Genomic DNA, 26,474 nt, shown 5'->3' on the forward strand with positions numbered 1-26,474 from the left:
TGGTAACGGAATTTGAAAGACTCATTAAAGTCCTTATTGACTCCGGGGCGTCAAGTTATTATGCTCGGAGAAGGAGTATTGCGGAGAATTCGCTCCTCTTCAATAAAGTGTGCGCGTAGAATCATGTCCATATTGCGACGGGTGTGAGAGTTTTGCAACCGAAGATCAAAGTTGGTCTACGAGTCAAATTTTCGGACTTTGACTTCATGTCGACGTTGTTTGTCATCGACATCAATGATCGGTATGATCTCATACTAGGTTATGCATTGTTAGAGGACCAGGAGCCATGGATCGACTGGAGAACCAGGCATATTGCGAGTAGCTCCCCGGATGAAAGTAACATCTACGGACGTCATGACCCGTGTGTGGATATTTACCAGTGTAGCAACTGCGCAATAAAAGATAGAGCTCATTATGTTGGTGCTTGTGACATAGCTGTGAAGCCACAAGTCACCAAGACGGTGCGGTTTGCGAAGCCAGTTGATTCAAAACAAGTTATTGCTTCGCGTTTGCTACTGGGCTGTTGCTTCCACAGTATTTGTAACTACTGGAGGATAGAGAGCTATCGTAGTAGCTTTCGCCACAAGGGCGTAATGAGTGTCCATGATGGGTATAATCATCGGAGCCAGAGTTTTCACAGTAGTATTAACTTCTGGGGCTTAGGTTTCGGCAGTAGATTTATCTACTTATTGAAGAAGCAACAAATACTTCAGTAGAGAGCACTAATGTGGAGATTAAGACTCCAGTAGCTAGCGCTACCGTGAGAGCACATCATGATCCGATAGTTTTTTCTACCGTGGAAGCTAAAGTTCCAACACATAACACTACTATGAGAGTCCACAAGCCGAATTACATCGCTCCGGTTGGTATTCCTGCCATGAAAGCCGTAGTCGAATAAACGGTAGAAGCTGATGCTCCAGACTGTGGAAGCAAAAATTCAGTTGTGAGCGCCGAGACAGGATCACCCGTCCAGGCTTATATGGCTCCACTTCCACATATATATGCTTTTACGAGCCTGAAAAAAATAACCTTTTCCAAGTTCTTGAAGACCTCAAGAGAGGCGCGCTTACCGAAGTCGTTATGATTCATCGTGCAAGCGCAGCAATAGAAGAGGTTAATATGTCCTCTTGTCTGGATCCAAGTGTTGCCGAAGATTTTCGACAGCAATTTGAATCGCGACGCATATCAATTATTCTCAGGAGTCCGCACGATTCCTATTTCGCTCTTTTGTGCAAGTGCACGTCAACGTGTTTGAGCCCGGAGCTCCCACAAAACCTTCAGCCAGATCGTGGTATACGACACAAGATTGAGATTGAGCCAGATGCAGAATATATGCTATTGCGTCAATGGCTATCACCAGCTGAGCAATCCGAGATTATAGATTCGTTCTTTGCTGCTAAACAGCAAAATGGGAAGGTGAGAGGAAGTCAATATCCCTACAGTGCGCCGATGTCTTGCGCTCGCATATTCAATAGCAAGTGACGCATTGTACACGCATACAGCAAGTTTAACGCCAAACCTGTGCGGGCCCAGACCCCTATTCCTTGCAACGATGCCATTATCAACAAGATGACTGGCTCAAAACGCCTTTTTAGCATACCTGATGTAGTGGATGGCTTTTATCAAGATTTAATGGATCCTTGATACAGCAGTGAGCACACCTAGCGGTATGCTTTGGAAATGGCTTATGATGCCACAAGGACTCTCCAACGCGGCAGCAAAGTTTAACTGTCTCGTTTCGCACTTGTTCCTTCCATTGCGATTATTTGCGTCGACGTATTTCGATGACATCCTTGTCCATTTAAAACAGGAAAACAGGCCGATCTATCGATCTAATTCATCTCGAGCACCTGGAACAGGTGTTGGCCTGTAGGACAGAACATCAGCTCTTTGCCAGCATAGATATATATTCGGCGCCGAAAAGTATTAGTTTTGTGCTGTTCTGTTGGCGTCGACGGTTTTTAGGTAGGCCCAGCGAAGCTCAAAGCGATCTTAGAATGAGCCGACGTCAATAATCCAGAAGGATCTGAGGAAAGTGTTGGGTCTGGTCAAGTATTTCCATCGGTATACTTAAAATTATGCCGACATGGCACGGCCGTTATCGGACTTGTTATAAAGATCAAGAGTGCTCATAAAAAATTGGATGTGCAGAATTTTAACGAAATCAAGCACAGCTTGCAGGCAACACCAATATTACGCCTTCGACTTTGCAATCGAATGTGCATTGTTGCAGCAAGATGTTAATGTGCAAGAACATATCATCTCGCATCAGTCGAGTCAGCTGGAGACAGCTAAACGTAATTATCCCGTTCACTTTAAATCATTGTTAGCAATTAAATATGCTTTGGTGAAGTTTGGGGCTCGCCTCTTGTGATCCAAGCTATTAGTCATTTTTCCGCACAACGCTCGCTGCATACACCGACTCAAACGCCACAATTGTCACAGCGAATGTCCCTTTAGTTGTCGCACTTTTCAGAATTCAACTTAGCAGTGGCATATAAGCCAGGCAAATGGAGTGTTTTGACGGATGCCTATCATACGTTATCCGTGATTCCGCAATACTTCCAGTATGCTCGACATGATACAGCAAGCGTATCCAGACGACCCAGCTAGAGCTGTTACTTTTAAGTGGTTGACAACTATTCATAAATCAGTCTGAACGTCATTATCTCCGCGAGTTCGCGGTCAAACTCATCGATACTCCCAGGAAGACAGATGATTGTACTACTAAGTACATGAAGGAGATGACTCTCGGGTTGTCGTACCCGATAGCGAAGACTTGAAGCACAAGTTGGTGTATAGAGTACACGATTCGCTTATCTTAGGTCATCTCGGTCGAGAAAAGACTAATACAGCGCTTGCACACCACGTTTGGTGGCTTAAATTGAACGCTTGGGCTAAGAAGTACCTTTGCATGTGTGACGCATGTCAGCGTGTGAAGCCCTGCCTACACAGTTAGGAGACACTGCAGAGTCACAGTATCAGCAGATCGCTGGCAGTTCGTCAGTTGGACTTTTCCGTTGGTTTACCCCCTAACGCCACTGGTACTGGTCTTTGTAGACCCTTGAAGAAAATGGTGTACCTCGCACCAACGGTTGATTTTGTTACTGCGTAATAGAGCTCTCGTTTACTTATCGATCGTGTCTTTCGGCATTACCAGAGTCAATCGTATCCGATCGTGATGCCCGCTTATAGCGGACTTTTGGGCGAGCTTATTTTAGTCAATTAGAGCTTACCTAAATATGTCTCAAGGACTATCCAGAGACCGATCGTAAAACTGAATGCGCGAATCGCGTTGTAATATACATTCTGCGCAGTCGTAATGCATCGTCACCGACGACATGGAGAGTTCTGCTCCCAATGGTCGAGCTTGCCATCAACAATGCGGTCCATGCTCAACTGGGTTTACCTCATTTTACATTTTGTCATCCGATATTTCCTCTTTGTTTCACAGGGGACACGCAAGAATCTGGTTAGGGAGGGGCTCGGCAAGCGTATGCCTCTCAACTTACTAAGATTGACATGAGTGATATTCGTCAAAGTGTTGACAAGTTCATAACCGAAGGTGCGATACTCAGGCGGAAGCGCAAGATTTACAAAAATTGAATCATGGACGTGGAAACCCACATATATTCAAAGGGGTGATTATGAACTAAGCAGTACCGAAAACATGGCTAACGCTGCCATCTCTACTATAGGATCTTTCGAGCTCCTTTCTCGTCGGACACCAGTCTTAAAATGCGCCGTAATTACATATACATTGGACTTACCAAGCTGGATCTGTATCCATCACTCTTATCGTTCGAATTGTACGAACGAGGTTGCATTGACGGAGATCGTGAGCGAGGACGAACGCGTTGTTGAAACCCACGAGTTGAACTACTTCGTGCCAGTGGACTCTTAAGTTGCTGAGCTCTGTCACAAAGACGTTGATTATCCGCTCAAAGCCAAGCGGCTTCCTTTCACAGAGCGTACATTGCTGCGTGAACATTCACCTCCACGTGGCGCACTTCAATTCACAGTGATTTGTCGCCTTTGTAATTGATAGCCCATCTTCGCGATCACGTTCGCATTTGCATTCGAGGATGCTACGATCTCGTCCAAATGCATCCTTACGTCCCTCATCTGCAAGTGCAGTGCCGACGGAAACGCCATCGACGGCACCGCTGTCGATTGTTCGCCTTCGAGAATTCCGTTGATCGAGACGGGGTTGCCCACTTCCATATGCAAAAGAGTGGTGAACTTCAGCTTCTTTTGAGATGGCTCGGCTATACGAATTTGGATAGCTTGTTAAGCCATATATGCAACTCCTTGCGTAGTGAGAGGTTGCAAATTTCCACTGGTCCACAACGAGTCGAAACAATAGAAGAATTCTTTTCCATCGTTTGGGGCCAATTCATGAGAGTCGACGACGATGGATGCAAAAACGATGATGATGGGTACTCCACCATGTCTCCACGACATACAACAATGTCTCCTTCGACCAACAGGTCATAAAAGTTCTTAAAGCGAAAGCGAACGTCGCGCACCTTGGCGATCGCATGAAAACGACAAAAGATTTGTCCGTCAAGTTTGCGAAAATGCTCAGTCGCAATCGACTTGATGACGTGGACCCACTCCCAAAATGCTCTGTCAATTTTGTTGGGCGACCAGATGGCCGTGTTTGCACCCATGGTACTTCACATACATTATAGTTTGGATTACTTGGGCCGCGATGACGCAACAGCCATCGCTTCCGGTTCTGGATGGTACGAGCAAACGGTTCGACTCCTTCAGAATCATTTAATAACGTTACGGATAGATTTGCCTGATCGAGTCAGGGGTCCCTTAGATTCTTTGAGTTTGATCTCTATACCAGCGCTGGTCTCTGGTAGGCGTGGAATATGCCACACGTCGTCATTCGAAGATGATGCGAAGCGTATTTTCCGCGTGTGGCACGGACTGGTGATGTTGCCACCGTTGGCGCACTTGTAGGAGGTTTGAGCACAGTCACAGACTCTTAAGATTCGTTTACTTTGGCATCGTGAGGTGGAGGAAGATCTCCATCTTCGTGGTCGTCACTCGATATATAGATTTCTGGCGTGAAACTCGTAAAGAAAACCTAACAGAGCTGTTGTCGAGATTCACTTTGGGTACAAATAGCCGTGAAAAGTGCAGCGGAGGAGATAAATCAGTTTGCGCGCTCAGTAGGAAAACAACCCTCTGCAAGCCAGCCTTAGCAAAGTGAACATTCGCTCAAAGCATCGTCTCATTCTCAAATGTATAAACGACGCGGACCTTGAAGTGAAAGCCCATCACCTCAACTTCTTGCTGTTTACATACTTTTATGAAAGCTTTCAGCTACAGACGTGTGCTGGGATGGGCGGACCTTCTTTCACCAAGAGAGTTGGATGCCGAGGGCACGACAAGTCATAAAAGATGATAATCCTGCCGAATTGAAGTCTCAAACTCTCGCCAGCCTCATCTACACATATCTTAAAGAAAGACCAAAGTCACAATTATATTTTTGAACATTACATATCCTTGAGTGACCTACATAGGCAAAAATCTTTAAAATGCAAGTGTCAGCTCATACAAGTAGTGCACGCATTTGTTCTTTATTCAATTTTCCCTGTTGAACCGAACGGTCAGTAAAGCACCATGAAAATATGGCTCCAGTAGCTAAAGAGTTGCAGTCAAATTTGGAGAGGCAGTCGATATATTCCTTGAAAAGAACGGACACAGTGAGGGGCAATTTTGAAGATGATAATGCGCGTCGCATTGTATGCGGGGTCCAAATTTTGTGGGCAAGGGTTGGTCTGAAAGTAGAGTATGGAGACTAATCGGATACATCAGGAGCGATTGGCCTTTGACATTCTAAGGAGAAAAAGTGTGATATTTTGACTACCGAGTGGTACCGTTTAACTCGAAGTTGTTACATCTGGGGCAGCACCAAATGTTCAAGTCTTTCTTCTGCCATTTTAGGTATGAAGAGTCATTTCATCATACATGGTATACGGAACAAGCAGACCTAGCGGAATGGCCATCGGAAAGTACATGAACTTCATTTTACCCCGTAGACTTAGCGAAAGAGTGTATAGTTCAAGGAGAAGTAGCGCTCACTGCCAAGGGCTGCTGGCTATGAAATTCAACGTCCCAGACATAATCACGTGTCTGCACCATTAATATTGCAACTTCATGCTCGTGCCAAAAGCGCTGCTGCTTTCTAGCAGAGGTTCGTTAATCGCTCATCAAGATCCACGAGGAAAGAGGTGTCTGACACCAAATCTTTTGAGCTTCATTACAACCTATAACCCATGGCTCCAAGACATGCTCGAATTATGATAAGAAGGACCTATGCGTATCGTAAACTTACCAGATATCATCAATGTGCCTGGGTACGGTAGAAAAGTTCTGTCTGTTGCGCCTCGTACGTGATGACACGGCACTCTCAGATATCTATCGGGACTTTTTATGGTTTCACAATCCATGACTTTAAGGCTTTCGGTCAAGGGTGGTGTGCAGGTTCAGTACCAATTCTGCTTGGCTATGACTCTTGTTTCGTAAGCCTTATGTATGTACAAAAGTAGTCCCACACTTGTAACATCACCTTTCAAGATATATAATGAATCAGAAGGTAACATGAGCTTTTGTTGATTATGATACACCAGGAAAATATTTATGTAATTTGAATGTCATATTTTCGTAATCTCTCATGTAATTTAATTTTTTATCTTATCAAAAACTCATAACCATGTTTTCTAAAATGAGCCACAGGATCACGAGCGCATTATGGTTGCTGATCGCAAGGTAGTCGCAATCACAGGTAGGCTAAGATACATAAGAAATGTAGTACAGTTAGCCTTAAATGTACCACAACTAGCAAGAAACTATGAACGACGTAATCAAACTGCATTCCTTTCGTACTTTACTTCCTACTGAACAACTCTCTTGTCTACATTTTTTCTTAATCATGTCGACCACAAAAAAGAAGTTGTGAGAATGATTTTTACTGGGAGATCGATATTTAAGCGTAGAAGCGTGGATCTCGTCTTGTCGGATCACCGCTCATGAAGTTGCGGCCATGCCCACACCAGGATATAGTAAGTATAGTCGCAACAATGTTGTGGAGTGTATGAGACGAATATTACACAAAGCATGAACAAAAGTAATATTTACTTCGAACATTCATCTCGAGGTTTAGCATAACCACTTTTTTGGAACCTTCAGCAACACTTCAACGATTTACGTGTTGGAACAATCGGTTATTCGATAACAGCACGAAGAGCTACCTTGGTGTGGTGGTTTGATATTTTTTTAATACTATATTTAGGGCGGTGAATTTAGTCTAGCGAGCGAAGTGACTGTTGGTTCTAGCGAAAGAGCTTCAGCAGATTGGGCGGCTGTGCGTCTTTGCCTAGCTTATTTACTGGCTTGAACGGCTTTCACCTTTTCGAGGCCATGAGTGAGTTTCTCAGCTCTGGCGGCTTTAAGCTCATGTTTGGCGTCCTCGACCTTCTCTGATAGAAGGTCCTTTAAGTTTGGGCAACGCCAGCTTCTTTGTCTGCCACACGAGCCCTAAATTTGGAAAGACGGAACTTGACAGAGGCTCTTCTGGCTATTTTTTCGTTATAGTAGACTTCCTTCCAGTGTTGGAAATTATTTCATCCATCTCTTCGATAGAATCAAGGAGTTTCAAAGCATGTTCACCTCCAAATCTCTGTTTTTATTGGGCGGTCTCCATGTTCTGGCCGCACTTTTTCGCAAGTAAAACCACATAGGCTTGGGATTTTGGTAAGATACGTTTTTTAGTGTTTTGGCAGCGCGGATTGCTTTGATGTATACGTCGGCTTCAGCGAGGTAGATGTTGCGGAGATGTAGACTTTATATGGCGATCTAAGCTGCTTTGGCGGCTTCAAAGAGAGGGCTATGAAAGCGAAGCGAGCACCGTCTGAATCTTCGGTAGCTTTCATTGCTTGTGAGGTATGATATGTGATGAAATTCGAAGCAGCGTGAAAATTTTCCTCAGCTTCATAGGCGACCAGGTGCTCATTCTCGGAATCAGCTATGTCCATTTGAAGCCTACCGACAGCTTCATCGTATTTCTTTTGGAGCAGTTTGAATTTTTGGTCTCTCAAAACGGCGAAAGAGGCCACGTCTTCTTTTTTTTATGATCCCCTTGGCTAGGTCATCAAAGCTGTATGTGTTGGAATGTTTGTACGGCAAAATTGCTTTCTGACCTGCCTCATCTAGGAGATAATGAATAATAACGCGCTCTCTCTTAGCCGTTGGAAGTGACATGTTATCATCGCTCCGTTTAAGATACCTTCTGGGTAACGTCTTCGTGTCAGTAGCACCGTTTGGTAAGATGTTATGGTCTTGCGCATTTCAAGGTTTGTTCTGGTCAAATTTAGCAGCTGTGTGGGGACTGGCTACGATGAGGAGGGCAGTGACTAAGAAGAACGCACGGCATGATGGAAGACGTGAATACGACAAATTGGGACTCTGGAGGAACGATGCTTCACCACCACTCATTGATAGTCAGTAAAATACCTAATTGGTTGTTTAGATCATTACTTTGATATCAGAAATAACTGGTAAACATTCGTCATATTGCTGCGATTCCCAGTAAAACCTCTCATCATCGCGACTTAAGACGCTGATTCTCATTTGTTTTGGGTTCTTATTCATTCTAGTAACTTGAACCTCAAAAGGATACGGATACTCTCGTGATTCACTTGCTTCACTTATAACTCCAATCTCAAAAAGCTCCCTCACTGGTGAGTGGCTCTACAACCAAAAAAATTGTTACATCACAGGCAGCCCTTAGAAATTGTCAATTTTTATCGAACTGAACTCGAAACACTGTCAGTCAAATCTATTTGCCAGCATGCGTCACCCGCCATCAAATGAAATAATGTTCATAATCTTGTCAGCAATATGCTGAGTAAATTTAACACGTCATTTTTACGGTACAGCTCATGTGATGGATGCTTTAATGCTCCGTCATCTGTTGCATGCAGCGAATTGAAATGTAGAGTATGGCGTTGACTTCATTTTATCATTCGTGTCTGTTTAGTTCAGTCGACATTTGTAATTAGTTTGTCGGCTGGGGACAAAAGGACAAAACGTATGTTGATTGATGCTTCTGTTTTCGTTGCATATTTAAACAAATGTGGCAGGAGAATATGTAAGAAAAAGCTAGTTTAACTCATAGCTTCAAATTTCATACAACACTATCCACGATGAGCGTACATGTCGACTTCGATCAGCATTTGAGCATGTTGCTGTGGCATTGGATGCTTCTGCGCGTCGAATTTGTTTAGATAGGAAAATAAGGGATAATTTCTGGTATTTGTATCAAACTATCACCTTTAACAAAAAGCTTGAATTCTTCCGAAAAACTTGAGTACCAATATGTTTTATAATGATTTTGGTTTAGTTTGTCGAAGTTCGAAATAATAAATGCAATTTTCGTAAAAAACGAATCAATTATCTTACTTTTGTCAGATCACACATTTAAATCTAAAAAAAGAGTACACAACAGACGTAGAACATGTCAAGACTAGCTTTGATATTAAAAATGTAGACAAATACTACGCATATAAAATGTGGCAGAAGTACATCTTCGTACGGTATACATTATCACGCTACTCATTTGGAAGCAAAGAACAGCTTGAATACGTCAAAAATCAGCACGACTATCAGGCCACCGCTTCGTGGGTAGAAAGGCCTTCAAGCAGCATATAGTACACAGTCACGAATCACAATCCACGGCGAAGCGGGCTGTATACCGATATAACTAAAGTACTTTAATGATGTGTAGATTACAGATGAGATGCTTGGTGAGCTTCTTGTTGTATTGCGTAAAGGGGTTACACGTACCCTTGTATGAAAGGGTATATGGCGTGACCGTACATAGGTGTGGATTACACAAGTTGGCGTGATCAGACAATGGTGTGGCTACAACGTAACAAGAAGCAACTAAGTGGCAGGATTGCCAGTAGTAATGCAATTAATTAGGCTTAATCGTCGAGGCGTTTTCAAGCTATTAAAATGTTCTGCTAGGGCACCTACATCAGATGCTGTCAGCGTCAACAGCATCCATCACGCCACCGTCGACGACGGATAACTCTCCCCGACCCAAGCCGCTCATGGTGGGTGTTGAGAATCTTCTGCTCTGGGTAAGAGAGGTCGAGATACTCATGGCGTCCGCCATGCTCCAGATCGAGCAAGAGCGCTTGACGCTGACTATCTCCAAGCTCGGAGGCGAGTGCGCGAATGGGCACTTGAGTGCAATACTTCGGTCGAAGCGGCGTTTTCCTCCTGGGTGGAGCTGACGCGGCGGTTTTCTCGAGTGTTCTCGCTCCTCACGAGGCATATCGCGTGCGTTCACGTTTTCTTGCCGCCCGACAGAACAAGAAAGAATTAATGGACCTTGTCCAGAAGTTGCGTACTCTCATTGCCGGTATGGAAGCCGATCCTCTTCCCGAGGTGGTCAAAGTGGCCGTCTTAATAGAGGGCATCCGCAGTGGCGTGTCCAGAGTGGAAGTCTTCCGTGTGTATCCGTCTTCTTTTGTAAACCTCGTCGAGCGGACCTGAGCCAATGGATCTCAGCTATGCTGAGAAAGAGAGGGAATAGATTCGAGGTGCCGAACACCGATGGAGTGCTGTCTTTGGGGTCGGGCATTGCTAATCTTTACCGCTTTGAGGCTCAACAGAACTCTGATCTTCCTCAGTAGGGCCTTCCGCACCCTGCGACAAACCAGACTAGTTAATAGCGGGACGTCACTTCGATGAACCTTGACGCGACTTGCGCAGAGGAGAACCAGTCCGAAGGTCGCGGGTGTCTCAAAACTCGGTAGAGAAGAACTCAGTAGTTATAACACTTTGCGTGGGTACACCAGTAATGTAGTATGTCCTTTAGGGTTCAAGGTGCACATGCCATGTCCTAAGCCATTGTGATCTATTCGGACATACAACATTGCGCACATTATCCCCCACATCAGCTGTTGAAAGAGGCATCTTTCATTACCGACTATACGATACATGCCGCGTGGGTTTCATATGACAATGGGTGTACTCCGCGTCGCCCCGACTATATGTCATGTGAGTGACCATAGTTATCCGGCGCAAGTGAGCGTGAAAGCGTTGGTGCCGGGGCGGCGCCCAAAGGCGCTCGGCTACCCAGAAAAAACCAGCAACTGGTTCTGAGCACGGTGTGCAACAGACACAAGGCGCTCCTTCGTCGCACGATGTGACTTATTCGCCTGCTCGACGAATATGAGCCCCTCCGACAGAGCACGATAATTTTCAATGCGAGGCAATCGGTGCACAAAGTGCTCTAGGCTTTCGAGGGCTTCCGCAAAGCGATGGACGACCTGGGAGAGATGCTCGACAGAATGCCGATGACGACGGACTTTGTCCTCCAAAGTTCGAAAAGCATCGCGAGTCACCGGACGTCGATCGACCAAGTTGTCATCTTCCACCACCGACTCTTCTAGATGAGAATGGTGGCGTCCATAATCCTGTGGAACGCCTTGTAGGTCGACGTCTTTGACAGGGTTGAGCCCAATATCTCGTAAAGTGGCGAGGATACACCGTCTCCGAGAGCTCGTGGGAGTTTGAGGTGCAACTTCGGCAAGACTGACCAGACATCGTAGACGCTAATGATCAGAAGGATCATGAGTCTCCGCATCGTCGCGCGCCCCCGCGCTTCTCGGTAGTAGCCCGGGAAGCCGAAGGATCATACGCTGAGCTCAAGCTATGACTCTGAGCTGCTGTGGTCGTAGCCACACCCGTGCGAGAAACCACAGAGCTCGCAGGAGCGTGTTGGATGATCCGATATTTCGCAGGGCGACAATACGCAGGCATTTGGCGTTGCGCCTTGAGTTTGGCAAACTCCAATCGAAGATGGCGCTCTACGCGCACGTTGACTTCCTTGTGGCTTTACTGTAAGTTATTCAGCGAGAAATGATTTCGGTGCCGCTGCACCCATCGCTCAAAGAGTTCCTCATCATCTCCAGCGGTACCGCCAGGGGCGAGCACCAAAGGAATGGTCCGCATCGCGGGTACAGGAGCGGCTCCTCTTTGATCTCTAAGTCGAGCGCGGTACCTATCCTTCGAGATTTCGTGAGGAACAAAGAGGCGAGCTCGGAAATTTTTTGTTTATGAAGCGGTAGCTTGTGTAATGGCCGGGGGCCCGACCACGTAGACGCCCAGCAATCGAGTGATCGCGTCTTTCGCTTCGGTATCGGGATCCGCCGAGCGGAAGCAGTATTTCACACGAGGGTCTTGGACCAAACATGGATGCGAACACATGAGAGCCGCCCTGTGGGCAGCCTCCAACTGCTGCTTCTATGCTTCGTCGAGGCGATTGGTAATAATACCACTTCCCCCGGAAGTCGAGAGGTCGGGAAATGGACATGATGTTCGCAAGGTTCGAGCAGGGCTCACGTCGCGCCTTTTGCGCATCTCGTCCTCTTCTTCTTTCCATCCTGGTAAAGGAGTATCCGAATCAGGCTTGAATCCTTCGAATTCTCGACGAGGAGATCCGTCGCCCGTGGCGGCCGCGGTGTATATCGCCCAGTTGCCGGACTCGGGTATGTTATACCCGTGAAGCGGTGACGCACTGTCCGGAGATGCATCGCGTGCAGAAGACGAAGAATTAGTCTGCCCGCGGGCTACCTCAGAAATAGCTAAACTGGGTGTTTTTCCGTGTCATAGACACAAGGCTCATTGAGCAAAGAATGTTTAAAGATCGTTTTAGGGGTGTAACGGTGTCTCAGACACGCGAGCCTCGTACATGGCGACATTAAATGTGAATTGTGGGTATTCACAACTTTGATAGGGGGAGTGTAACGAGGTTACACGTGCCCAGTGTGTACTGGGGGTATACGTTCACAGAGTGTATCGGGGGTATACGTACCGTGAATGAAATGGTGGGTCACACAAGATGGTGTGACCGTACAAAGGTGTGGATTACACAAGTTGGTCTGATCGTGCAATGGTGTGGCTACACCGCAACAAGAAGCCATTACGTGGCAGGACTGCCGGTAGTAATGCAAATTACTGAGGGTTGTCTATTTAATTAGAAAAACCTAAGGTTCTTGATATAGGCGGCTCTGTCGAAAAAAATAAATAAATACAGTTTCTATTGTGAACGGACTAGTGTATTTGCGTTGGATAAGGTTTTCAAGTACTCTTGGAGGTAGCAGATTGCGATCCGCTACACTCAAACTGGTTCAGGTATAGAACATCAGTCGGGGACCTTAGTGAGCTTCATTTCAGCAAAGCGCTACGGCAACCCTGCTGCACGTTACAGACTTTATCTTACAGAGTGAAATATTTTTGTCGGTGTTTGCATATCCAAACGGCCTGCGTTGAAGAGAGGAGTGCATGCTGAGAGAACACTGTTTATCCGGCAATTTTGCACAGATTCGCCTCGTCGGTACATCATTCACCTGCCGATGGGTACTGTTCAGAGCTTGTTTTGCATTTTCGTGTAAGTTGTGTTCATATGGTGATTCAATTCGAATTGCGTGCACTGCTGTACTCATATTATCACCCTTTGGCGAAGAGAGCTATACCGATATGTCTAGGCTGAAAACTCTTGTGACTTTTATTAGGAGTCTAACTCATCAACTCTACGCTGCTCGCTTCTTTCACATTGCAAACTGTCGATTTAAAGTCGTTTGCCGCAAATCCCCATTAAGATGGCCGAACCCAGGGGTCCATCGCATGAAGCTTAGTGAACTGAATTCAGTCTTCGTGCTATCTTGGCACTTTCGGTCCCTCTCTCGATCCTCATGAATATAATTTTGAGCATTATTAAAACGGCAGGGTGCCTTTACATTTTCTGTAAATAAAACAGGCCATTGAGAAATCAGTCGAGGTGTGTACAAAGAGATTTGTATGGCCCTACAAGAACTAGGTGTTTCCTGTGAGGGGTTCGTGAAATGACTACCTGAGAAAAATTGATCCTTCATATCTCTCAGTCGAAAGCAAAAAGAGCATGAAGGGCGTAGGGCTTGATACAGCCTCATTTTGTGCATCTTTCAGAAGGACGGCGGTTCTTTGTAGCCACGAAGTCACTTAGAATAGCTTAGGTCTATTGCCGTTACAGCGCTCGTAGAACCATCAAACGCCGAACACTGACCAATCCCCACGATATGAAGCTAAACTACGTATGTTATGCGATATTCAGCACATCCATTACAGTGGTTTGGTAGCCGCGGAAGCTTGCTGCAACCTGCATTTTCGTGAAAATCATCCGGAAATGAAAATGCTACAGCTTTCAAAGAGAATCCGTCACATTCGCGGCAATAAAAGGCTCAATTCTCTATCACAATGCACAATTTCTTCCTCATTTGACGAGTTATTATACTTTTGAAACGCAATCTGTTCGTTTAATTAGTGGCACCACCATTTGCGACAACTGTTGCTTTACGTCAGAAGTGTCTCTTCATCTGAGGCGATCCATGTGTGAGTGACTACTTTACTGTGCGCACCCTAGCGTGGACACTGCTTGCGCGACGCACTGATGCGCCGCGCGATACATGACCAGATTTCTGGCCATTTCATTCATTCAGAGCAAAATCCTTTCCACTTTTGCTTCAAAAACAGGGCGCTTAGGATGAGTGGTTCAAGGTGGAAGCCAGCTGTACTTCTACCGATTCTTCATGACAGCGTGTCGGGAAGTCTCCCAACAGCGCCTTTTATAGCTGGTGAATGCCTCCAGGCGAGCGATTAAAGTGGTACAACAATAATAGTATTCATTTGGTACCAAAGTAAATATAAGATCAACTTGTGTAATTTACCTCAATGAGAATAACATCTTGTCATTGAAATGATGACGACTGATTCCAAGGGCAACGAGACCCCGTGCACTTTACAAAAAAAAATTGACTTGATGAGTCCGCGTTAACAAACACACAGATTTTGAAAGAGAGAGAGACTTTGCACGCTTCACTCAGAGGCGGAACCGAGACTCTCGTCATCTTTTGTAATACACAATAATGTTATGTTTAGGATTCAATTAGGATCAACTATATGATAGCTATCAGAAATCCAAAAGCATTGTATACTGCGAAGCGTGAGGCTAGTTGCTCACCTGTCTCACGGACATTTGCTTCACGAAATCATCAACCGGTAGCAGTACATTTGCACTTGTGAGTGATATTACAATAGAATAATGTACGAATATTTTGTATACCTCAGCGTACGTATTTCTGAATTCGGTACGTGAAAACTGGTAAACTGTGTATGCATGTTATAAGCTTACCGGAACCGACATTATGACTCGATTTCCGTTATCTGTAATATGCTACAGAGAAGAATTGTCGGCTGCACGTTGTTCAGTACCCTCCAATTGTTGATAGAGACTGCCAAGACTACAGCTGCACGTAGGAAACGCTAATAATCGCTCACTATAGTCAAATTTAAATTTTTGCATAGAGGCTCATTATGTGATAGGGGTTGTCAAACGCCCCAGCGGTGTTCAACTGATTCGTTATTTCTATGTTCATATTGGTTTTGACGAACTGTCTTCCAGCTCAGTTTCCAATATCGAGTGGGCTCTGGCCTGGTGCCAGGTTCACGATTTGGAAGGTAGCGTAGCGGTACCAGCAGACTCATGTTGCTAGACTGAAGCGGTTGGCAGGTAGGGAACATCAACCTTGACGTCTACGTTATACTTTGAAGTTTTCGAAGTCAAGCATCGGACAACATCCTCCTTTGACATACTGAAGCTGCTTAATAAAGCCGTAAGATTTGTGAGACAACGTGCTTTCTTCAAGTAGTGCGCAAAATACGGGAGATACTCTTTAGCACTTTTGCGAGCGTCCAGTAAGCGAGATTCGCTCCGCTAACGTTTTCTACCATTACACTTACGCGTAAAACGCTTAACCAATTATTGGCTTGAGCCTAAGATCCACACAGATATGTGCTGAAACACTTCACTAAGGCACGGCGAGAAATTTGATGGATGAACTCATCATCCAAGCGCTTTTGAGTCAGCTAGAATCACAGCGATCCTTGAGCCTGCAATCAGGCAAGCGCATCTAAGTGAGCCTGCCCATTCAAAACGAGCTGGGCGTCATCATGTCGGATGTCGAAGTATTCTCCGCCGCTGGTCAGAGGTACTTTGTAAGGATATATCGGAGAGCCAGAAAAAAAAGTGACACCACGTCTCAATAAATTATAGTTCAACAGTGTACAGTTCGTAATTTAGTGTCAGTGAAATAATGTACCACCAAAGCTTGAAAGTAACATTACAGAAGGATTTAATAATGATTTAGTTTTCATTTTGAGTAGCGCAATACCAAATATACGATATTGTGAAGAGATACTCTAATCTTTGGCAGCTGTCCTGGGTACAGCTTCAAATATCGTTCTCTGTGCGTTATTACGCGGGCTCATTTTTCTTGTTGAGTCTCGCGGTAATCTCGTTTTGATCAATCTTTCTTTTCTGAACCAGCTTTTGGTGCTTTTGAAATACATTCACGTCGAAAACGATGGTGTGATTTGTACGTATAACAAAACACGGTAGCGTTTCTGTTAAAGTCTTTTGGTCAAGGGTGGTAGTCTATATCAGCACCAAATCCACTTGTCGAATATGACGCTTGTTTCGTAAGCTTTGTGTATGTACAAGCGTGTCTCAGAACTGCAACATCACCTTCCAACATACTTGGCATTATGTTATGAATCAGGCATATCAATGAATATGTTTTTCGAAAAATCTCGTGTAGCTTAATTCTTTATTTTATCAAAGCTCTTATTCATGTAACTGGATGTTGGCCACAGGAATGCTACTAGCGCATTATGGTCGCTGTTTGCAAGTGTTGTCGCCAAACGCTGATAAGCCAAAATACATCATGAATCTAGTACAGTAAACCTTGCGTAGCAAGAAACATTGCGATAGAAAGGCTTCCACCATATTCTCTTTAAACATTTTGCAGCGCACACCTTTCCAACAGGTTTGCAGTTATCCAATCTACATTTTCCTTTACTATGTCGGCCGCAGAAAAGGAGGTAGTGAAAATAATGTTTACGGGGAGATTGCCATACAAATGAGGAAAGTTTTTTTGACAGGTCAACAAAAGGCAGTAATGTACGAAGCGTGGATGCTCGACGAGATAATGTCGTATAGGATCACCTCTCAGGGAACTGCGACCGTGCCCACGCCAGGATCCAGCAAGAACATGTTGCGTAGTGTATGATACAAATATTACCAAATTCTAGCAAACCCTAGTGAGCATTATATTCACTTCAGAAATTCGCCAAGTCGTCCCGAGGCTTAGCGTAAGCGCTTCGGGCATTATGTCATTAGTAACAGTTCAATGATCTTCGTGTTGGAAGGGTATTTTATTAATGGGTTGTTTTATAGCACCTCGAAGAATAAGTTCGTGTTGAATTTTCAATTTTCTGTTTACATTCAGAGTGGCAGAATTCAAATCAGCTTCATGAAGAAAATGGCAGTCTCAACGAAAGTGAGCAGTTTGCGCCTAGCTGAATTTTCGGCTTGAACAGCTACCAGCTTTTAGAGGCCATGGGTGGGTTTCTCGGCTCTAGCGGCTTCGAGCTCTTGTTTAGCGTGCTTGATCGTCTTTAATAGAACGTCCTTGTTAGCTTGGGCAACCTTAGCTTTTTGGTCGGCCACACGAGCCCTGATTTTGGAAAGCTTGGACTTGGCATGGGCATTTAGTGCTAACATTTCGTAATTGTCGACTTCATTCTGGTGGTTGAAAATGGTTTCATCCTTCTCCTTGATAGAATCACGGAGATCCAAGACGCGGTCACCTTCACGGTTTTGTATTTTTCGGGCGATTTCCATGCCTTCGCTGCACTCGTTCGCACGTATCAATGCATAAGAATGAGCTCTGATGAAGAATTGGCTTTCTTCAGCGGTTTTGACAGAGTGGATGGCCATTTCGTATTTGGCGGCTTCAGCGAGGTAAATGTTGCGGAGCTGTAGATCGTAAATAGCGATCTGGGCTGCTTTAGCGGCTTCATAAGAGTGGGCTCTGATAGCGAAAAGAGCCCTGTCGACATCTTCGGTAGCGATCATTGCTTGAGAGGAATGGTGTGTAATCAATTCCGAGGCAGCTTGGTAAACTTCGTCAGCTTTATTGGCGGCCAGGTGTTCATTCTCGTAATCGGATATGGCCATTTGAAGCCTGCCGACAGCCTGCTGATATTTATCGACAGCGTCGTCGTATTTCTTTTGGAGAAGTTCAATTCTTTTGTCTTTCACAACGGCGAAAGCGGCCACGTCTTCATTTTTGATGATCCCCTTGGTTAAGTCATCGATGCTATTTGTGTTGGAATGTTCGTACAGCAAACGGGCATTTTGACCTGCCCCATCAAGGAGATCATGAATGATAACGCGCTCTTCCTTAGATGTTGCATGTGACACGTCATCATCGCTACGTTTAAGATTCCTTCTGGGTGACGTCTTCGTGTCAGTAACACCGTTTGGTATGATGTCATGGTCTTGCGCATCAAAAGGTTTGAAATCAGCAGCTGTGCGGGGACTGGTCACGATGAGGAGGGTAGTGGCGAAGTAGAATGCACGGCACATGATAAAAACTAGAACTGTGACTTCGGGAGGACAATGCTTGTCCACCACTATTGTTATTGAGTAAAATATTAAATTGATTGAATTGATATTTTTATTTCGATACCAAAAGTGATTATGACTCATCATTTGTCATATTGCTGCTCATAGGTCGATATGTACGCTCATAATGGATAATGCTGTATAAAATTTAAGCTGAGTTAGATCAATTTTTCTTTATATATTCTCATATCACATTTGTTCAAATATGCAACGAAAACATGCGCATTGATCAACATAAAATTTGGAATTACACAAATTTGAAGCATTTGATCTCGGCCTCAAGGTCATACTTGTCTCAGAAACAATCGCGTATAAGATAGGACGGTAAATGATTTGTTTTCATTTTGGATTAGCATCACGTACTATTTGTCTCCAGCGCCGACAAATTAATTGCAAGTATCGACTAAGCTTGTAACCAGAAATGGATAAATAGAGATAAGTCAACGCTTCACTTTACAACTCAATTTGCTGCGTGCAATATATGACGGAGCACCGAAGCATCTAACACACGAGATGTACTGTGAGGATGACGTGTTCAATTTACTTAGCATATTGTTTCCTAGATTATGATCGCTTCTTTAATTGATGGCGGTTGAAGCATACTGACAGATAGTTTTGACTGCCTGTTGAATAAAAGGTAAAACCAAAGTGAATATACCTAGGTCCTTAGTTCGCTAGCCTGGGCTATCTCTAGGCCTATCCTTCAATATCATTCAAGAAGCTTTTACAAGCAATCTTATTTATCTAAACCAAGTAACGACTCTTATCATATCCGCTATTACGTACATAAATGATAACCGTAACCGACGTGCTTGAACCGTCGCAAGAAACCGCGGTTACATGACCGCCGTATCGGGCCATTCAGCGGTGCAATCTGTTGTGCTTCGTTGCTGACTTGGTCTTGATCTTAGAAGCTTCACGCATATACTGCAGCATCGTGGTTCTGAGTGCTTTTGTCAGCATATCTGCAAGCTGATATTCGTGTCAATATAGTCAATCTTCAATCGTCCTTTTTGAACGTTCTCACGAATAAAGCGGTGCTTGAATCCACCTCGCATGGTATCCGACGTTAACGCCAATGCGATTGCTCCTTGATTATCTTCCCACAAGTAAAAGATTAAAGGTATTTTGGATAGAAATTATACATTCGTGCCTTCAACTTGCTCACGACCCATCTTCTTTAGCATTGCTCGCGTCCAAAGAACATATTGTTTGCAAATACTGAGAGCCATAAATTCAGCCGCAGCTCAGCTGAGAGCAACTGTTCGGTGGTTTATCGACATAAATATTACGGGCGCACCTACCAAAATAATCATCACTCCTGATACCGAACGTCCGTCATCGGTGTTGCTATCCCAATCTGCATCCGAGTACGCCTTGACTTAAACGCTCCCACTGCCTCAATAGATGCTCCCGGTTTGGCGTGTAGTCTCCAGATAACGCGAATAGCTGCACTTCAATGTTGCAGCCCAGGATATCCAGAAAACTTGAAACCTGCGTAGCTACGTATGCAATTTCCGGTCAAGTGCATGTCGTAATGTTTAATAGACAGCGAATAAAAGATCGATATAGCTTCGTGCGTATTGTTGACCGCCCATCTACCGCTGTAGGCGACTGTGACGACGACAACTTCAATCCTGGTGCACACGGGTTATCTTTGCATTTGGCATCTTGTTGACCAAATCGACGGACCACGTCATTGATATATCATTTCTGCTTGATTATAAGCGTCTAGTAGACCTGTCGTGATTTCCATGCCAAAAATAAACTCTGCTTTGCCCAATTCTTTCATCTTGAAAGCATGTTTGAGCACTTCCTTATCCTCATTGATCACCTTGCAGGTTCTAGCTGCAATAATCATATCATCCCCATAGAGTTCAGCATATACGAAACCTTCTTGGGAGCTCTTGACAAAAGTCCGCTCCGCAGCTATTAAAGCTATTTGCCACAAAGACACAGGGTATTGTCTTGTTCCAGGCACTTGCTGCTTGCTTCAATATGTAAATAGACTTTTTCAGCTGACACACGCAGCATTTGAGCATTGTCGACACCAATCGGGACATCCATAAAGATTGTCCGTCAACTAGCTGTTGAGATAAGCCGTGTTGACATCCAGCTATTTCATTTGATAATCGCATTTCGCGCATACTGCGAGAATTATCCACATCGAGTTCATGTTGGCAACCGGGGAATGAGTCTAAAAAAATCGAAGTTATACATCTGCTTGAAAACTTTCGCGATCCGTCGTGCCTTGTAATCGATGTCATACATCTGCTTGAAAACTTTCGCGATCCGTCGTGCCTTATACCTCACGACAGCGCTATTATGATCAAACTTCTTCGCAAAAAACCTTCGTGATCCAATTGTGCGACTGATCTTTCCTTGTAGTTTCAATGTCCACGTTTGATTCTCTTCGTGGAAGCGAAGCTCAGTGTTTATTGCTTCACGCCACATCTCTGCATCGTCGCTTGCCGTTGCTTGAGCATACGTAGTCGGTAAGTCGGTGTCGTCGTCAAGAATAGCTTTTGCAATGAGTCCATCTTCATCAATCCTAGCACACTTTGTAGTCGAAGGACCATCACTGCCGTGTCTTGACTCTTCATTATCTGAACCGTTCCATATCATCAGCACCGGCTCACGTCTTTATCTTGTTCGCTCCACCTCGGATCGAAACACCAAACAAATTTCTTGATTCATTTTAGATGGTGGATGCTACTCGGCTACCTCTAGCTTGTTCTCGATTGAGCGCTGAGAAGGCATTGGCCGATGTACATCGACGCTTGGCGTTCGCTCGATATCGCCCATTTCCACAAAATTCCTTGGGATTATCCATCATTGTCTGTCTATCCACTTCATGCTGAATCCTGACTCATTGTCCTTGATTACTTAATCGATTGTTTCTGGCTTCATCGCTTGAGTGTCGTAGACGCCATCGACTCCACGCTCATCCAACTTCACACAGTTGATCACTTTTGTCAAACACACGATAGCCTATGATATTTTTCGCGTAGCCAAGAAACATAAACTTGAAACTCTTAGGCTCAAGCTTAGTCCTTTTTACATTGTCGACATGAGCGTAACCTTGCGAGAGAAAACGCGCAAGTGGTCCATTCGGGGCTTCACCTTGAAGGCCAATTTGTACGGCGTGATATCAGGATGGGCTGTATTGAAGGAGCGGTTAATTTGGTAAACCGCAGTATTCACCGCTTCCGCCCACCATTATGTCGAATCAGCCTTGTAATGTAGCATACTCCGGACCCTCTCCATGATTGTCCTGTTTACACGCTCTACCACTCCGCTTTGCTGAGAGTTGTATGGAATAGAACGCTGGTGCATCCGCTTTGTTGACGTATATCAGCCATTGTCTTGTGTGCAAACTCTGTTCCGTTGCCAGATCGCAAACCCTTCAGACGTGTACCCATCGATTTTTCATATGAAAGCTTGAATTTCTTGAACTTTCCAGCCACTTCTCTCTTGCTCTTGATCATAAATATCGCCACATTCCATGCAAAACCATTCACAGACGTTAAAATGAACTTGGCACCACCCTTCGATAGAGTCCTCATTGGCCCCAGGATATCTGTGTGCACGCGCTCGAGTACACCCGTTGTCTTCGTCATTGTATGTGAAGGAAATGTGGTGAGTGTCTGCTTACTCTTCAAACATTCGGCACATAACGTTTCCGTATCTTGCTTTATTAGTGAGATGCCTTTCGTCGAGCGTTGCGACTTGACCAGCGCATCCTTGCTTGTGTGTCCCATGAGAGCATGCCAAAGCTCCCTCTGATTGTCACCCCCGGATAACTCCAAAAGACATTATTTTTCTTGCTCACAATCAAGCATATATACCGTTGCGATTCTTGTACCCGACGCAATTACTTGATCCTTGTTGCAGATGACGATTGACGAACGCGAGAACTCCACATTTATGACACGCTGCCCAAGCTTACCGACTGACAGTAATCTTCTGTCGAGTCCTGATCATGCGAATAATCTTTTCGTCCAAACCGGTCAATTTCACCGTGCCGGCTCCTTTGACGATCAACTTTGCCGTCTGAAATTGTCACTTCAATGCTTGCTTCAAGGCCCGTGTATTCGAACAAGGTTTATCTGTGCGGGGCCATGTGGTCCACTGTCGAGCAACTTCCTGCTGATCTTCCTTCACCGACAACAAACATCTCGTCGTCGCTTTTAAGTCGCTTCCCGGCCGGGCAATTCCGCTTCATGTGTCCAAACTTGACACAGTTGAAGCACTTGCCTTTAAACCCACCGTTATTCCTTAGGACACCACCTTTTTGTTCATTGTCCCTTCCACCTTTGAATCTTTTAGCGCTTCCATTTACGCGAAACGCTTTCTCCGTGACTTTATTCCTCTGTAGCTTCTCTGATTCCCTGAACAGCTTCTCCTTGACCACTATCAGTATTATGTCCTTCGCATTTTCTACAATCGGAGAAATGAACTCGTACTCCGACGGCAGACTACTCAAAAGTACCACCAGCTGGCGTGACTCATCTACCGCCTCCTCGTAGTCTGGAGTCCTACTACCATCTCGAAAAAGCCCAGATAATCCCATGCTTCTACCACTTCCATTTTTAAAATCATGGAGTCGACGCGTCATCGTCACACGATTGTTAAGCATCAAGCGATTGTACCAATCACGGAGGGTCAATGGCACACGTAGCCTACCGAATCTCGGTCTGGTTTTGATTCTCGATACCCTGCGCGATTATGTGAAGCGCCTTGGCGTCGTTTACAAGCCAGGTCTCTGTGATGTCGTTCTCATCCTTGACGGCCATAAGTGCCCCAGGAGACCCTTTCTTGCCAGGGTGATCCTCATGTTAAACTCCCAGTGGTAATAGTTACCACTCCCCAGGAGGACTTCGGTTCTCTTGTTGACCATGGCCAGAAAGACGTAGATTAGAAGAAGGCTTGGTTGCGGCTTTTAACCTGTTAAATAACAGGTAAAAACCCAAGTGAATTTTTTGAGGTCCTGAGCTCGCTAACCTGTAGCCTATCCTTCTAGATTCTTCTAGAAGCTTCTTCAAGCAGTCTTACTTATATAAGCCATTGAACGACTCTTATCATATTCGTTATTACGTCCGTGATTAATAGTCGTAACCAATGCGCTTGATCCGTCGTGTTAAACCGGGATTATATAACCGCCGTATTGGGCCACTCAACGGTGCAATCTCAACACTCCCAATGTCTACAGATCAGTTTTATCAAAGTTGACAGTTTCTAAGAGCTACCACTAATGTAACAAATTATAACTTGTTGAGCCACTAGTTGTTTTCACCAGTGAGCGAGGAATTTGTACATGAAGTTTGAAGAGAAGCAAGTAAATCACGAGAGTTTACGTATCCTTTGTATAAGAAAAAGAAAACTCTTGAGAATCCGCGCTTTTTTGAGTCGCGATGATGAGAGATTACACTAAGTTAATTAAGAAAACGTAATAGTATCTGAATTTGTTCCAAACAATCACTTTTAAAAAAGCTTACATTATCGCAAAAAACTTCTGTAAAGATGAGGACATTGAAGCAGTGTTTGCATCAATCTACATGCTTCGGAATGGGAATTACGCTTCGAGCACCAAGGATGGATGCAACACTGTGTATAAAACGTAACGTAGGTAATACACTTCTCCACACGGAATTTTAGTATTCCGGTATTGAGCATGAAATTCTGCTCATATCTGGTTCATACGCCTATTTCGGTGAGAAAGTAGCGCCAAACATTCGATCAGAGAAAGCGAGACAGAATTGGACCTGAGAGATGGATCAAGCTGGCATTATCCGACCGAGTGCGCCAGCGTTTTGTGCAAAGTCGGGTAGCAAATCTTGCACGACTATCGTATGTTAAATTGGGCTACGGTTTTATTTTCGATGACTCGCAAACAAGACACTTTGATGCAAGAGCCGGTAGCTTTTGATACTCTTGCATAGAATTACTCGAGGGCTACTGCCAAGTCAAGCTGCTCGAATCAGATATATCATTTTACTGCTGTTTTACCTCTAAACGGTCTTTTCGATTACCTCGTCTTGTCTATGGGATTCATAAGACCTGAAATGTACATGACTTGGAGCTGATTTACTTCGACGACATTTACGATGCATCAAGAGTAAATATTTGACGAGCATTGGGTCGCCTTAAACAGAATCATGAAAAGATGAGAAGAGCAGAAACTCGACATCAAGCTAGCCAAGCGTCGATTCTGAGTGAATGCGGTTCCAAGACTAGGTAACGTGGGTCGAACGCAGAGGCGTTCGAACTAACGAATGCAATAAAAGAATTCTAATTCCGGCAAGGGGTCTGCTTCAAGGTAGTAGTACATGACCGTATGATTGAAATTTAACGGAGCATGAAGACAAAAACAGACTTATCCAAAACTTTGCAGCTGGTGAAATCGGGCTTCTTGACTGGAAGACTATAGACATCTGCCGCAAGGGGAATGCACAGTTGAAGAAGCTAGCTCTAAGATTTGTCTGACCCATTCCGGTGAAGAAGACGATATCTCGAAACTCGTATGATTTAGGTCTTTCGCAATGATTGAAGCTGCATTACGGCTTTCCATACGTCAATATTGAAGCCGTACCGAAAATACGAGGCAAAAGGCTGACAAGGTCTTGTTAGCCGACGTCTCTGAGGGACAACCCGTTGAAGCCGTCATTTAACATCACAAGTACTAGGTAAATACGCAGTACAAGATCTGATGGCTTAGTAAAACTATTTGTAAGCCGCTTCAGATCCCGGAGAGAACCCAAATCAAATGTTGGGCTCGTCGGCCTTAATTGGGAGTAAAAAAAGAAAGAGAACTCTTTTGTTAAGGAAATGCACTTCTTGAAGGGGGGCAATGTGACGTGGTAGTTACTGGCCAATGACCTGGCAGCGACCAGCCGAACCAATTATTTGTGAAAAGCTGGCCATGCGTAAATATTAAATTGCGTGTTTTTTACATCAGTCTATTATCCTATTGATGTGGACTTGCACTCACTTTGTACTACGGAGTAAAAGCTTTTTGTTGATGTTTGCGTAGCCGATCCGCCTGTATTGCTTGCTGATAAAGTAATGTTTATCCGGCAGTAATGCACAGATGCGCCCGCCGGTGGATACTGTTTAAACTAGTTCTGCATTATACAAGTAAGTCGTGCTCATATGAGTAAAATAATTTTTACTCTATTATTACCCTCCCGCGAAGAACGCTATGCCGGAATGTCTAGGCCACGCTATTCGCTTCGCTCACAATGCGAATACATCCGTCGTTTCCAAGTCACTTACCGCAGATCCCGACCAAGATGGAACCGGACCCAATGGTCCATCGCATGATACTGACTGTGCAAATTCAGCCTTCGTGCCGCGTCGGAGGTGTCAAGGCACTTTCGGTTCTTCTGTTGATACTCAGTGGCAAATTGAACTGTTCTATAGTGCATACCTCATTGTCGATGAAGACATTGTCCCTCCTAAAATTTCTTCTCATCTTGAGATAAGTCCCGTGTTCCCATCAAAATCTCGCAATTTGTCAGGTTTCGTGAGTTATAGGCTTTTTGTAGCCGTTTTCTGAATGACAAAGTGGTTAAGCAGTTGCAAGTGTATTGGCTTGCTTAATGCATTTAAGTAATTTTTTTGCACACTAATTTGAAAATTGTTGAACGGCAGGGTGCCTTTCCATTTCTCTCGAAAAAATATAACCGACTATTGAGAAAAAAACGAGAAGTGTACAACGAGACTTGTACGTCATTACGCGGGCTCGTAATCTTCTGTTTTAGTCTCTGGTAAGTATGCTGCTGTATCTGACGAAGTTCTAGAAGAGGATTTGCTACGATCTGCACGGACAGGACATTGGCAACTCGCACAGTAAAGTATCTACATGGTGAAGCTT

General features: G+C 44.6%; 5 protein-coding genes across 5 annotated transcripts; 1 reads left to right on the forward strand and 4 right to left on the reverse strand.

Moving 5' to 3' along the window:
* Positions 1-4,011: 4,011 nt before the first annotated feature.
* PHALS_14147 (uncharacterized protein) lies at positions 4,012-4,673 on the reverse strand (the record flags this gene model as incomplete). Its single annotated transcript, XM_024729895.1, has 2 exons — positions 4,012-4,268; positions 4,349-4,673. The coding sequence occupies 2 exons, from the start codon at positions 4,671-4,673 to the stop codon at positions 4,012-4,014; spliced, it is 582 nt and encodes a 193-aa protein (XP_024580227.1).
* Positions 4,674-6,733: 2,060 nt separating this feature from the next.
* Positions 6,734-8,247, reverse strand: PHALS_14751 (uncharacterized protein). Its single transcript, XM_036407583.1, has one exon. It carries the CDS (start codon positions 8,052-8,054, stop codon positions 7,788-7,790), a length of 267 nt encoding a protein of 88 aa, XP_036263272.1. The 5' UTR covers positions 8,055-8,247; the 3' UTR covers positions 6,734-7,787.
* Positions 8,248-8,544: 297 nt separating this feature from the next.
* Positions 8,545-8,885, reverse strand: PHALS_14148 (uncharacterized protein; the record flags this gene model as incomplete). The annotated part of the gene is made up of 2 exons (XM_024729897.1): positions 8,545-8,769; positions 8,832-8,885. The coding sequence occupies 2 exons, from the start codon at positions 8,883-8,885 to the stop codon at positions 8,545-8,547; spliced, it is 279 nt and encodes a 92-aa protein (XP_024580229.1).
* An 8,633-nt stretch (positions 8,886-17,518) lies between these two features.
* PHALS_14149 (uncharacterized protein) lies at positions 17,519-18,559 on the reverse strand (the record flags this gene model as incomplete). The annotated part of the gene is made up of 1 exon (XM_024729898.1): positions 17,519-18,559. The coding sequence occupies one exon, from the start codon at positions 18,557-18,559 to the stop codon at positions 17,519-17,521; it is 1,041 nt and encodes a 346-aa protein (XP_024580230.1).
* A 7,240-nt stretch (positions 18,560-25,799) lies between these two features.
* Positions 25,800-26,156, forward strand: PHALS_14150 (uncharacterized protein; the record flags this gene model as incomplete). Its single annotated transcript, XM_024729899.1, has 1 exon — positions 25,800-26,156. One exon carries the CDS (start codon positions 25,800-25,802, stop codon positions 26,154-26,156), a length of 357 nt encoding a protein of 118 aa, XP_024580231.1.
* Between the last annotated feature and the right edge of the window lie 318 nt (positions 26,157-26,474).

Source organism: Plasmopara halstedii, assembly GCF_900000015.1.
Source record: "Plasmopara halstedii genome assembly, contig: Scaffold_816, whole genome shotgun sequence".
In the NCBI taxonomy this organism is placed as follows: domain Eukaryota; phylum Oomycota; class Peronosporomycetes; order Peronosporales; family Peronosporaceae; genus Plasmopara; species Plasmopara halstedii.